The sequence below is a fragment of the Pongo pygmaeus genome, chromosome 16 (assembly GCF_028885625.2).
Source record: "Pongo pygmaeus isolate AG05252 chromosome 16, NHGRI_mPonPyg2-v2.0_pri, whole genome shotgun sequence".
Classification (NCBI taxonomy): Eukaryota; Metazoa; Chordata; class Mammalia; order Primates; family Hominidae; genus Pongo; species Pongo pygmaeus.
This window is the reverse complement of record NC_072389.2, coordinates 28502995-28517640: the sequence shown is the minus strand read 5'-3', so window position 1 is coordinate 28517640 and position 14646 is coordinate 28502995. Positions and strand designations below refer to the sequence as shown.

The 14646-nt window shown below is 49.0% G+C and overlaps 1 protein-coding gene across 4 annotated transcripts in view; it reads left to right on the top strand.

The window, feature by feature from the left end:
• Positions 1–14646, top strand: part of GABRA5 (gamma-aminobutyric acid type A receptor subunit alpha5) — an 83249-nt gene that overhangs the window by 66033 nt on the left and 2570 nt on the right. For all 4 annotated transcript variants that reach the window (XM_054451912.2, XM_054451914.2, XM_063652475.1 and 1 more), the window contains 3 exons: positions 5260–5403; positions 7961–8113; positions 11255–11466. In XM_054451912.2, coding sequence (XP_054307887.1) covers positions 5260–5403; positions 7961–8113; positions 11255–11466 — 509 coding nt within the window. The remainder of the gene's footprint in view (positions 1–5259; positions 5404–7960; positions 8114–11254; positions 11467–14646) is intronic.

Sequence of the window (14646 nt, the reverse complement as noted above, 5' to 3'; positions counted from 1 at the left end):
AAGCTATCCTCTGACAATTGTCTAATATCCAGAATCTACAAGGAACTTAAACAAATTTACAAGAAAAAAACAACCCCATTAAAAAGTGGGCAAAGGACATGAACAGACAATTCTCAAAAGAAGACATTTATGCAGCCAACAAACATGAAAAAAAGCTCAGCGTCACTGATCATTAGTGAAATGCAAATCAAAACCACAATGAGATACCATCTCACACCAGTCAGAATGGTGATTATTACAAAGTCAAGAAACAACAGATGCTGGCGAGACTGTGGAGAAATAGGAACGATTTTACACTGTTGGTGGGAAAGTAAATTAGTTCAACCATTGTGAAAGACAGCGTGGTGATTCCTCAAAGACCTAGAACCAGAAATACCATTTGACCCAGCAATCCCATAACTGGGTATATACAAAGGAATATAAATCATTATTCTATTATAAAGATACATGCACACATATGTTCATTGCACCATTCACAACAGCAAAGACATGGAATCAACCCAAATGCCCATCAATGATAGACTGGATAAGGAAAACGTGGTACATATACACCATGGAATACTGTGCAGCCATAAAAAGGAACAAGATCATGTCCTTTGCTGAAGCCATCATCCTCAGCAAACTAACACAGGAACAGAAAATTAAACACTGCATGTTCTCACTTACAAGTGGGAGCTAGAACAATGAGAACAGATGGACACAGGGTGGGGAATAACACACACTGAGGCCTGTGGCGGGGTACTGGGGGGAGGGAGAGCATCAGGAAAAATAGCTAATGAATGCTGGGCTTAATACCTAGGTGATGGGTTGATAGATGCAGCAAACCACCATGGCACACGTTTGCCTATGTAACAAACAGGCACATCCTGCACATGTATCCCGGAACTTAAAAAAAAAACAAACTAGCAGGCAGTGTGAGTGATGTTTGTTGAGCAGACGAAGAATATGCAAAAATCACTATTTGTGGAGCTGAAACCAAAAGCTGGGAATTCCCATGAAGTCCTTAGAAGTGAGGGAGCAGAGAGCAGCGTGGTGGCCAGATATGAAAAATGGATGTAGAGGGGAAAAGAGGGATGTAATTCAAAGACAGCCACTCCATTTTAAGACCAGATGACTTGGGAAATACTGTTTTCCATGAGGAAACTGGAAATAATTGGAAGGAGCTGGTGAATTGAAGGTAAAAAAGCCAATCGGCGTATGAGGGAGGGGTAAGCAATTGTTACATGAGGGATTTCTTCCTAAACACTGCTGGCCTCCTGCCTTGCTTCTCACTGCTGTCTGCAGGGCAGACGGTCTTTTCTGCTGGGAGAGTGACAGTCCTTTTTCTTCTTTCCTGATCTGGGCCCATTAAGTTCATAAATAGTAACAGCATGGTCTCTGACTCTCTCCCTGTCAGGCCAGTCATGGCCATAATCCTATGTGATTCTGCAAGGTTTTACTGTGGCACAGTGATGGGAGTGTATCTTCATTGGTACTTGGGCAGACGTGTTATCTGTTCATCCCCATTGGCTTATTCCTCTTACCTCCCATTTGATCTTGAGCAAGGGAAAGGGTATGGCCAAACCCCACTCGTGTCATTTTTACTGTCAAATTTAAAGCAGAGATATTGGGTGTCCAGTAGGCCATCAGAGATAACATGTCTTTATCTATTTGTGTTTTTCAAAGTTTTACCATTGATGTGTTGGGTGCTGACCTGGTGTTCAGCTCAGGAGACTGCAGATGGTCTCATTGGGGTGCTGTGACAAGGTCGTGTGCTGCTGTTACTCTGCTCATTCCCACCCAGGCTTTCAAAGAGAGGGGAGGCCAAGGCGGGTGTATCGCTTGAAGCCAGGACTTCAAGACCAGCCTGGCCAACATGGTAAAACCCCGTCTATACAAAAATACAAAATTATCCAGGCATGGTGGCAGGTACCTGTAATCCCAGCTACTCAGGAGGCTGAGGTGGGAGAATCGCTTGAACCCGGGAAACAGAGATTGCAGTGAGCCAAGATCGTGCCACTGCACTCCAGCCTGGGCGATAGAAACGATAGAAAGAGAATGTCTAAAAAAAAAAAAGAAAAAAAGAGAAAGAAACAATGGGAAGCCTAGAGATACGGGTTTAGCTAACTCAAACCCTATACATTTTCAAATCCCAAAAATTCCAAGAACCTGTTACATTCTAATCTGCATTGTCACAAGCAGTGAAAACACAAAGTCACAGTTGCCGGAGCTTACCAGAGACTCACAAACAGAGTTTGCTTTGGACCAAGAATAAGAAAGTAAATTAAATTAGAAAGACCTTTTCTGATTTGACACCAAGCAAAAATCATTCCCCACACAGTTATGGCCATTATAGCTGCTGTTGATGAAGTACCTACTGTGAGTCAGGTGCGTGCTAAGTACTCGACATTCACATATCCACTTTGTCATCAGTGAACTAGGAGATGGGGGTTATTTTCCCCAATCTACAGATGGGGAAATTGAGGCTGAGAGCTCAAAGAGGTTGCTCAAGGCCATCCTGGTAGTGAGTGTCAGGCCCATGCTGCCTTAGTTCCTTTGTAGTTATTCAGAAGACCCATGGTTTCTGAAATACCTTGAGAATTTGTGCCACTGCCACTTCCCACTCAGGATTTGCAAGGCTAGGAGAGGACAGGCAGGGTCAACCCAGGGGAAGAAGCCTCAAGGAAAACGGTGATGAATTTCCAAGCCCGATGCGAGTGAAAATGTTTCAGACCTTCTTGCCTGGCTCTGCTGATGTGTGGTCAGAAGAGGGTGAGCTTTATGTTTTCCAGAGCTCTAAATCATGACAAATGCTGGCACTGCAACCCTGATTGCCTCATTTACTCTTGTCCCGGCAAAAAGATTGAACGCCACATTGCTGACACAGAGAAGGAATTTAGTGTTGGTTGCTGAACAGTGGAGCTGAAATGGACATAAGGGGTCATTTATTCCCACCCTTCATGTGATGAGGAGAGCAGAACTTGGTGATGTCTCCCTGACGCTCTGCAACCACATTGTCTCTTGCTGCTGTCATTATTAATGCTATTAACATCGTCAATATCAATAGGTCATTTAATATTCACTAGTAGTTTGAAAAACAGGATCATGTGAATTATGTCACTCAGTGATTCTAGGTATCTTTCATCCTTACAATGATTATTTCATTGGATTCTTACTGTAAGGTAAGGATTATCATCCAACCTCTGCCCCCTAACCATGGAGAAAGGGGCTCACGGGACTTGCACCCAGCGAGGCCTCAGGTCAGGCTGGCCTCGGCCCCAGCTGGCCTCCCCACAGCTCTCCCTGCTGGCAGTGCTCAGGCACGTGCCCCTGGTCCCCGGTTAGTATGCCACTTGGCCTCAAGTCCAGGAGGAGCCATCAGTGACTGTGCCGTCCCCAGTCCGATTGAGGAAAGTGATGGTTGGGCCACAGCCTCCACACTCCACAAATCCCATCGAGTCTCGTGTCCTCAGTTGGCCTCCCTTCAGGCCTTTGCAGGAGGCCTCTCCACCCTCAGACCTCTACAAGTCCCAGAGGACCCGTATGTCCTCCTCCCTGCATCTCTCCTTCTCTTCCCCTCCCTGCTTCCCTTTCATCCTTGAGCAGATTTGGCACTGAGTTGTTAGCTCCTCATTGGCTGATGAGGGCAGTATTGTTTCCTGTGCTCCGCACACTGTTTAGATGAATGTTTGTGTTCTCAGATGGCCCCTGAAATGGCTTGGCTCTGTGGACCCACCCAAATCTCAACTTGGATTATAATAATCCCTACATGTCAAGGGCGGGACTAGTAGAGGTAATTGGATTATGGGGGCAATTCCCCCATGCTCTTCTCGTAATAGTGAGTGAGTCTTTTTTATTTATTTATTTTTTTTTTGAGACGGAGTCTTGCTCTGTCGCCCAGGCTAGAGTGCAGTGGCGCTATCTCGGCTCACTGCAAGCTCCACCTCCCGGGTTCACGCCATTCTCCTGCCTCAGCCTCCCGAGTAGCTGGGACTACCAGCGCCTGCCACCACACCCAGCTAATTTTTTCTGTTTTTAGTACAGACGGGGTTTCACCGTGTTAGCTAGGATGGTCTCAATCTCCTGACCTCGTGATCCGCCCGCCTCGGCCTCCCAAAGTGCTGGGATTACAGGCGTGAGCCACCACGCCCGGCTGAGTCTTACAAGATCTGATGGTTTTACAAGCATCTGGCATTTCCCCTGCTTGCACTCATTCTCTCTCCTGCCACCCTATGAAGAGGTGCCTTCTACCATGATTGTAAGTTTCCTGAGGCCTCCCCAGCCATGCAGAACTGTGAGTCAATTATACCTCTTTTCTTGATAAATTACCTAGTCTTGGGTATTTCTTCATAGCAGTGTGACAACAGACTAATACAGTCCCTGACTCCCAGAACTGCCCTAAGCTTTGGGCTCCTTTGCAAGCTTCCAGATTCATATATTCCAGCCTAGTCACATCTTTTAGAGGTTGCCCACTCTCCTTGGCTTATGGCCCCCCTTACCCCATCCTCAAGCCAGCAGTGGTGAGTGGAGCCCTTTTGTCATGCTTCTAATCTCTCTGATTAGGGAAGTTCTCTGTTTTTAAGGGGGCAAGTGATTAGATTGTGCCCCCTGGGAAAATCATATATAATCTTCTGATATTAAGTTCCAGAACCTGAATTCCATGTGCAACAGTGTCTTTTGCCAAGTAAGGTACCATATTCACAGGTGTGACACCAGGGGTGCAGGTCCCGCTTGCCACACCACTTTCACACCCAGGATGGCGTGGATAGCAGGTGCCTGTTGCAGAGTGGAAGGGTTGGAGTAGGGAATGCGGCCGGGCGCTGCTTCATGTGCTCTGTGCTTATAAATCTCGATGTAGGTCATGCAGTCATAGCCAGAGCCCTCAGACATGGTTGCTGTTTTTATCCCATTCTATGATGAAGGGACTGAGGCACAGAGAATAAGTGACCTGACAAAGTCACGGAGCTGGAGGGACTCAGGCACTCTGGTCTCAGAGCCCATGTTCTCGACTGTTGCACCATTGTGCGCTCTGCAGAGAAACAAACACGTACCAAGAAGTGCCAGACAGCAGCCTGGCACCCAGGCCTTTAGACATGGGAAGAAGCTGAACTGCAGTGGCGTCTGCCCTGGTCCAGCCACCCTATGCATTCTTTAGGTCATGGAACCTTGACTTTTCAAACGTTCTCATCCTCTCTCTTGCTACTTTAGTAAAAGCTTCTGTGTTTTCCAGGCTGGGAATGATTTCATGTTTATGTCACTTTCTGCCCCCTCCTCATACAGATGCCTACCCTAATTCTGAAGTCGTCTACGTCTGGACCAACGGCTCCACCAAGTCGGTGGTGGTGGCGGAAGATGGCTCCAGACTGAACCAGTACCACCTGATGGGGCAGACGGTGGGCACTGAGAACATCAGCACCAGCACAGGTGAGGGCTCGGCATGCGCTGTGCTCCCAGGCGCACTCAGGACACCACACCCTCGGAGAGCTCGCTGCTCCCAGCACCCCTCTGCAGGGGCCACGCGGGAGGCCGCACAGCAGCCAAGCACACCCTGTCCTGGCCAGCTGTGCTCTCCATGGGCCACAGCTGTATGAGAGTCCTCCCAGCCCGCCCCTCCCTGCAGCTGCACACAGAGGCACCAGCTGTGGCCGGCGGTTGCAGTGGACCTGCTTATATAACACCCCCCTAAGCAGGAAAGGTAGACAGCTTCCTACAAATACCCTCAGTTACTTGCTCCCCCACCTCCTGCTTTAAACGGTGCAGAGATTTCCCTGGAGTTGAAGTTGGGAAAGCACAACCAGGCAGCCTACAGAGAAGAGCTGAAATGTACAAGAAGGAAGCAGATGCTCTCAATGCCAAGTGCCCTGGGCTGGCCTGAACCCTGCAGGGCCAATATAGCCCCATCCCAGCCTGGCTTCCCTTGACAAAAAATTGGTGGGGAGACCAAAGAAACAGAATGCATTCCATCTGCAGAGCCTGCAAGTTATGTGGCCAGATGTCTCCAGGACAGGAGGTCACCAGGGGTGCTGTGAGCAAAGGAGGGGGTTTTGAGCTCCAAAGAGCCTCTGCAGCCTTGGAGAAAAGCCTAAAGGGAGGGAAGGAGCCCTGATGGCAGAATGAGCTCTAAGCCCCAGAGGATATTTTCAGGGGAGCGCTCTGTCAGCATAGCTGATTGTCAGCACCCCTACCCTTGCAGCTGGCTGAGCACACAGGCCATTTAGTGCATAGCCTGTTCTGCGTGCACACACACGCAGTCAGCACCCTGTTGACACACGGGCCTGCGCACTGGGCATCCCTGGGGGATATGAGAGTCTGGGAGGATGGCTTCACCATTTGGTTACCATGCTAAAGGGAAAGGCAGAGGGAACCGGCCGGTTTTATGCAAACCAGTGGAAAGTAGTGCAGCAGGAGTTTGGTGTAAGCAATTGCGATGCTGAGGGAGGATGCTCCAGTTTGGAGCTGTTTCATGTAGTTCTTTAAATATTAATAACTGGGATTTCTACTCCTATTTGCATTCTACAATCTTTTAAAACAAACACTACCGAATTTTCCTCCCCTCAACTGAAAAATAAAACAAAATGAAAAGAACTACCACCAAAAGAATTAGAAGTAGGAGAGTAATTTCAAGCCCTACTATAAAACAGAATGCCATTTCACTTCTTCAAGTGCTAAGGAGACAAAGACTTGGATCACCAGTAGAGATCCAGTCCTTGCTACCAACATACCCTCTGCCTCTTCTTTGCCCATTTCTCGGCTCTGCTCCCTCACCTGCTGCGGACTATGGGGAAAGTGCATCTTTGCACTGCGGGCCTGTCAAGGCACTGCTGAGATTGTTGGCTCCTCTTGTGTTAGAGGGCAGATTTTTGCCACATGTGATTGCTATGGTTCCTTCGTCTCCGACATATGCCATGTTTTGAGTTGGCACTCAGTGAAGCATCCACAGTGGGCCTTGCTGAGCTGTGGGCTTCCATCCCAACAGTAAGCACTGCAACTGTGCTGTCAGACTCTAATGTCCCAACACACAGTCCCTGCAGCAGCAGACCACTACTCTGACAGACCGGGGCCTGTGCTGATGGAGCCCCCAAAGCCTATTCTCCCCACGTTCACAGTGCATCCCAGCTCTCCGGCCACACCATCCACTGCTCGCAATTCAGCCAAAGTTTTTTGAATTGCTCTTCCTCCACCCCTCAAAGAACACTTCCCATCTCCCCAAGGTGAGGCAAATCCAGGTAGCAAGAAGATGGGCCCAGCAGGCCTCACACTCCCTGACCACAGCCCCCAACCTCAGCTCCTTACCAGTTTACCATGAGGACGGCATCATTCTCAGCAATGAATGGGAGGTCTCCTCGTGCCTCCGACACAGCCAGGCAAATCCAGAGAAGGCACTGGGGCATCACCAACGAAATGACCCCGATTTCAGAGAACAGGCGACACCTCTCTGGTAGGTGGCAGAAGGGATGAGCTGCCAGGACCCAGGGCCTCCTGAGCTGCTGCATCTCACCCTGCACCTGCGACACAGCCAGCACAGGGCCTGCTGCTGGTGGGAGTGGTCGTCTCACCTCCCTGGAGCCTCTAGGCTGGAAACAGGAAGGACTCTGTCCACCCTCTGCAGGGCTTTGTGAAATCCTGAGTTACATCTGGGGAGGCTAAATCCTGAAATCCTAATTGCGGAAGCAGGCGAGGGAGTGGGGGGAGAGAGGCACAGATTGTGACCGGAGATTAGTAAAACACACAAATCTGATTTTCCCCAGGAAGAGCATCCGTCATCAAAGGCTCTTCAGAGACCAGGGGTCATAAGACTTACTTATAAAATGACCGATAAGAAATTCATGCATCCTCCTGTGTCCTCTCCTTAACCCAGATCATACAAATGAATGCTTGTCCAACCCGACAGGGGAGTGGAAGGGAGGCTCCTGGTGAACTCCTTGGATGCAGCAAGCAGAGACTCTAGGGGACTGATGTGCAGTCATTTGCTTATTTGCAGGCGAATACACAATCATGACAGCTCACTTCCACCTGAAAAGGAAGATTGGCTACTTTGTCATCCAGACCTACCTTCCCTGCATAATGACCGTGATCTTATCACAGGTGTCCTTTTGGCTGAACCGGGAATCAGTCCCAGCCAGGACAGTTTTTGGTGAGTGTCCCCAAGCCAGGCCTGGACACTGGTGTTTTGCGACTGACCCTAACTACCCCGAAGCAACAGCAACAACCTCCACGAAACTTCTAGTGCTGCCTTTTTGTTGTGTGACCTGGAAAACAAATTGACCAATTAATTAAGAATTTAATGTTAAGGATTAGGGTTTAGGATTTCTCTCCAAAGAAGGGTTTAAGGAATATCACATGGTCTATTTGATAGTTATTTCCTTGTTGAAAAGCCTTTTTGTGTGGTTTGACATTGCCAGCATTTATCTGTTTTATGTTAGATTTTGCTATGCAGGTTGAGCCTTCCTTATCCCAAATGCTTGGGACCAGAAGTGTTTCGGATATCAGATTTTTTTAAATTTTGGAAGAATTGCATGATACCAGTTGAGCATCCCTAATCTGAAAATCCGAAATGAGCTCCACAGAGCATTTTCTTTGAGCATTACGTCGGTGCCCAAAAAGTTTTGGATTTTGTAGCATTTCAGGTTTCAGATTTTTAAAATAGGGATACTCAGTCTGTAGTATTTTTGGTTCTCACCAAGTATGACTTTGTAAGTTATCAGGCAGTTTTCTTTGAAACGTGCATGACACTTTAAAGTTAACCACCAAATAACAATCAATGAGATACAATAGTAATAAATTAAATATCTATACCTGATAAGAATCTAGAGCAGCATCATTTTACATCCCTAAGACATAAACTAAATTGGGAGAGCTCTAACTCAGGAGGTACCTTGGCCCAGCAGGCACAGTTGAGCGTCTGAGTCTTAATTACCTCGAAGCTCAGCTTCCTTAGATTCAAGAAGACACTAAAGGCAGTTTTGCCAGTCAGTTGTGATCCTGGATGCTCACATCTTTGTAAACTGTAAAGTACGATTCACACATCAGCATTTGCTATTGCAGTTTCCTTTCCAAAGCAGGAAAATGTTAGCATGCATTTTATCTTAATGCTCCCCCAGGGTGTAGGCTGACCAAGAACTCAGGGAGTTCAGGAGTGAGTGGCACAGGGGTGCTCCCGTCTGATCATCACTCTGCCTCCAGCCAAGAGTCCAGCTTCACTTACCAAGCCTGAGCGAGCGTCAGGATTATTTCAGGAAGGTGTGGAGGTTGGCTGGTGACCAGGCAGTGCTCCCCAAGTTAATGTGCCTGATGAACTCTTTAGGGGAAATTTAGCTGGTAGGCAGAAAAAAAGCTGGGAGGGTATTGTCTGTTATTGTAGGGTTTTTTGGCGGGGAGTGGAGGGAGATTCCCAATGCATGTTAAGATATTAAAGGCCCAAGAAGAAGACTCAAGAGGCTTGCTTAAGATCATGCATAGAACACTTCCCCCGCAACACAGTGATTAACTGGATTTCTAAAAAAAAAAAAATCAAAGATCTCTATTGATTCCTTTGGAAGTGTTGATTTCATGCAGGGAATGATGTTCATGGAGTACTTGTAGAGCTGTGAAGGATGGCATTGAATGAAACTCCAGCCATACTACGTGTCCTTGGTGCTGTGCTGGTCTCCTGGGACTGCCGTAACCAAGTCCCACACACTGGGGACTTAAACAGCAGAAATGTATCATCTCACACTTCTGGAGGCTGGAAGGCTGGGATCAGTTGGCAGGACTGGCTCCTCCTGTGACCTGCAAAGGAAGGATCTGTTCCCGGCCTGTCTCCTGGCCTCTGGTAGCTCTTTAGCTCATGGCAGCATCACTCTAGCCCTCACACGGCATGCTCCCCGTGTGCATGTCTGTCTCCAAGGTTCCCCATTTTATAAGGGCATCAGTCATAGCAGATGAGGGCCCACCCCAGTGACCTCATTTTAACTTAATTACTTCTTTAAATACTGTATTTCCAAATAAGGCCGTAATCTAGAGTACTGGAGGTTAGGACTTCAACATATGAATTTTGCAGGCCCACATTTTGACCAATAGCAGGTGTGTTACACCCCCATCGCCCACACAGGTGCACGCTTATGCAGAAGGCAGGGCTAGCAGGTGGAAGCTATGTGAACTGCAAGAGTCCAGCAGGCCTGGCTCCCAGTGTGGGTAGTCCCATCTCCTTGCTGGCGAGCTTGGGCACCTTGCTAAATACTTTTAAATCTTCAGGCTCCCCCACCTGCCAAACAGGGATACTGACACCCATGCAGAATGCAGCTTAGACGAGAGTCTGACACTCAGTGGACCCAGTAGCTGGTGCATAATCTGCCAGTCCTAAGGAATGTCCCCTTCCAGGGATCCAGCCTGGCTGTGTGGTCACTGCAGAGTTTTCCTAGTGGCCACAGGCACCATGCACAGCAGGCTCCAAGGGATACTGTTCCCTCTTTGAGGGAGTGACATGCCCAGACCCAGATTTAGATATGGTGCGTCTGTTGCTCTCTGGCTCTTACAAGTCTGTAGTCGGGTGAAAGTCTATCTCACCTGTTTGCAGGGAGCCCTCTACTTCTAGTTGCATAGTAAATCACTGGGAGGCACCTACTGGCTGCGGTGTGAATGTGACTGTCATTCTGCCTTGGATCTTGCCTTAGTGCTGCAGAAACGCATCACTCGCTCTACACGTCTTTGTCGAGCACTGGCTGTTTGCCTGGCTTTGTTCATGGCAGTGGGAGCCAAAATCAGACCCGAATCCCTGCCCTTCTCAGTTCACATTCCAAAGGGAAGGGACAATCAAGACACAGAACATCAGCAATCATCTATCTAAGTGCTGTGAATGTGCTAGATGTTAGCAAAACAGTAGAGGAAGGCTCAGGCTGGGATTAAAATCACCAGTCCCTTGGGAGGCCGAGGTGGGTGGATCGCATGAGGCTAGGAATTCGAGACCAGCCTGGCCAACATGGCAAAACCTCGTCTCTATTAAAAATACAAAAATCAGCCAGGTTTGGTGATACCTGCCTGTAATCCCAGCTACTCAGGCAGCTGAGGCACAAGAATCACTTGAACCAGGGAGGCAGAACTTGCAGTGAGCCGAGATCATGCCACTGCACTCCAGCCTGGGCGACAGAGCAAGACTCTGTCTCAAAAAAATCAAAATCAAAATCAAAATCACTAGTCCCCTTTGTGTCTATCATTTTGGGCGTGTTGTACTGGGGTCCTGGGTGCCAGCACTGACCCCTGTTTCCATTTTTCACTCTGCCTTGCCTGACCCCCGCAGGGGTCACCACGGTGCTCACCATGACGACCCTCAGCATCAGCGCCAGGAACTCTCTGCCCAAAGTGGCCTACGCCACCGCCATGGACTGGTTCATAGCCGTGTGCTATGCCTTCGTCTTCTCGGCGCTGATAGAGTTTGCCACGGTCAATTACTTTACCAAGAGAGGCTGGGCCTGGGATGGCAAAAAAGCCTTGGAAGCAGCCAAGATCAAGGTACCGACTGTTTCTCCTCCCTTCTTCCAGGTCCCCTTGACAGAGAAAGTGTGCCTGATTCTATCCAAACATGAGACAAGGTGCTGCTCCTTCCTACCCGCCAGCCCCTAAATGCTCCTTCCCTTATATTCAAGGTCCTTACCAAGTCTTACTGACAACAGGTCCAATTTCACTCCAGCAAAAGGCAATGGGATGTGAATGGCTTGGGCCTATTTATATTCAAGCCTATTATTTTGGCAGAAGTAACTCCTGCATCTTGAGGGACGACTTGTCTGGTTTTAGTTGTGGAATCTGTTCTTCCGCTCGTTTTATCTCATTTCACCATGCAGGGTGTCCTCTTCAGGCGGCCCTCAGGTCGAGAAGGGGGCACCAATATAATGGAAGGAGTTCCTCAGCAAAGCACACCCAAGCCCCACTGAGTGCATAATTTAACCCCCTTACACCAGGAACATAAATTGTTGTGAAAGCATTACTCTGTTCAAAGCAAAGAACCACCAAGTATTTAAAGGATGATTTATGCCCAAATCTTAAGAACATTTGAAGAAAAAATGTTATTCCAAGCTGCACTGTTTCCTTGGGGAGATAAGAATAACATTCATGGACAGTAAATAAAGCAGCATGTGGTGAACTGCTAATTTCACCACACAGAAAACAAACACACAAATCTCTGTATGGAGAGAACAGGAGGTCAGAGCCATCAGGGCGACCTGAAAGTAAAACTTCATCTGTCCTTTGGAAAATCAGCATGAAGGGAATCCTGGAAGGCGTTAGAGAGGCCTCGAAGTGTAAGTCCGACCTCCCAGCCAGGGGCCACAAGCCAGTTACAGCAGAGCAGGAGGCCCTGGTTCCACTGGGAGACCTGCTTCCATCCCATCCACAGCCCTGTGCTTGCTGTGAGGGTTTGACTCTGCTGTCAGGAGTTCTGGCCTGACCTCACCCACTGGGCCTTCACTATTTCCAAGTGCTGGAGGCCCCACTTCCAAGCCTAGCTCCCGGGTTGGAGGAAGGCCTGGCAGGACCCATTCTGGGTGCTCTCACGCAGGGAGGAAAGGGGAAACCGGAGGAAGGGCCTCGGGCATGGGTATGCTTTGAGGGCTGAGAGGAGGGACAGGAGTGATCTGACTGCACTGGGTGATAGGGACTGGGGGGCTGGGAGCAGGCTGTTCTCAGAGGATAGAGGTTCTTGGCCGACATGTTTGAACTTGTTCCTGCAGACCAGGGGTCCAGAGAAGGTGCTGTGCAGGGAGGAACGAGAATGGAGTCTGGGGAGACGGGGCTTCCCAACACCCTGCACTGTGTTGCCGGAAGGTGCTTGTTTGTCACCTGCCTGGGACATAGATGGTGCATGATGGATAGTGGGCTGGAGCCTGGTCTGAGGTCAGGGAGGAGCCGGAAGTCCCCAGCAGTCACTGAGGTTGTCGGGCTCATGCCTGTGAGTCTAGGAGGAACGTGAGCCCCCGGGTGAATGGAGAGAGCACACCTGTGGCTGGGTGTTCTTGTTGGGTGTCGCCATCACTGTCAATCACCATGTCCGCTCTGCCTCCTGTGGCGGCTGATCTAATCACCATAGATCTGAATTCTGAATGGAGGGTTGGAGGGAGGAGAGAGGATGAAAGTGACCTGCGTTGTCTAATCCGAGGAGATGAAGGGTCTTCTAGAATAAGCAGCGTGCCTCGGGCTGGCTTGTGGAATGTTAAGACTCGTTCCTGGGAAGGCAGTGGCACTGGGGGTTCCACCCCTGCTGCCAGGAAGGCTCTGCATGCTGGAAGCCATGGTGCATCTGCAGGCATGCAGGCTGCACACCCCGCGGTCAGACACTGGCCGCGAGCATGAATACCACAGCCTGGTATCAGCCTACTCGAGTAAACTGTTCCACGGAAGTAGAGAGGACTTTAAAAAAATAGACTGTGTTCACCATTGTTCCAAGTTGGGATCTCCAGAAGCAAACACTGGGTCAGAGTTTGGGGTGTAAGGCAGTTTTTAGGAGTGAATGTTTGGGAAAGGAAACAGGAGGCAGTGAGATTCAGAGAGGAAGAAATCGAACCATGATGCAGGCCCAGCAAAGCCCAGGCTAACCCGCTGGGGAGTGTGAGCAGATGCCCAGTGGAGCTGCCCCATGTCAGGGATGTGGCCAGGGCTTTAGACTCCTGCCTTGCTGCCCGCCAGATGTGTCTGATTTCCCCAGGAAGGGCCTGACTCTGGCCAGACAGCCCTCTGCAACTCAGGCTGCCAGAAGATCTGACACCTGGCCACACTGCCTGCAGCTGGGGAGCACGTCCTTCTGGCAAGGCGTATTCCGGGGCGCGTGTAAATCTCCACCACCAGCGCTGTGACTATGCTGAGTCCCAGGCGGGTGCTCCCTGCCACCTGCCCCCACCCCCGCTGCACATTCCTTCCCAGTAAAAACGCGCACCCTCAGGACAGAGCAGTATCTTCTGAAGGGCTTGCCCTTCACTTGGTTCTACCCAGAGATAGAACCATTCTAAGCAGTAACTCACATGTATGGGTTTCTTCTGGCAGATCTGCATGAGCTCTCAGTGATGGTGGGGAAGGCGGGGATGGCAAAACTGCTATCGCATTTCCGAGGTGTGGCCCGCCTCCCTCAAGCTCCCGCACGGTTTCCCCAGGGGGTCCTCATGCCCCTGCCCCTGGCCTGGTTTTGGTTCACCTGTTTCACCTGTTTCCCCTGAGTCGTGTTCCACGCTTGGCCTTTCTGCTTTTTATCTTTTCTTTATTCTTAATGGTTGACTTATTTTCTTTACTCTCTTGTGTTTTTCAAGTTTTAATTAATGAGACTATATTACTTTAGTAGTGGAACACAGGTTGTCTAACATTTTATTGTGCACATTTTTAAACATACACCAATGTTTAAAGAGGTTTACAGTGAAAACCTGTCTGCTGTTAACATTTACATATGCCTGTGTCCTCATCACCTGTCACCTCTCCCGCTATCTGTCCATCAATATGCCCATCCTCAATTTATGTTTCTTTTTTGCTACATTTCAAAATAAATTTCAGATGGCCATGCATTTCCCACTCCATATGTCAGCATGCATGTCATTATAACTAGAGTCCAATACTAGCTTACTGTTTTATTCCTTTGAAGCAAAATTTGTGGTGTGAAATGTACAAGTACTAATGGCACCTTTGCTGAGTGTGGACAAATATGTACATTGTGTG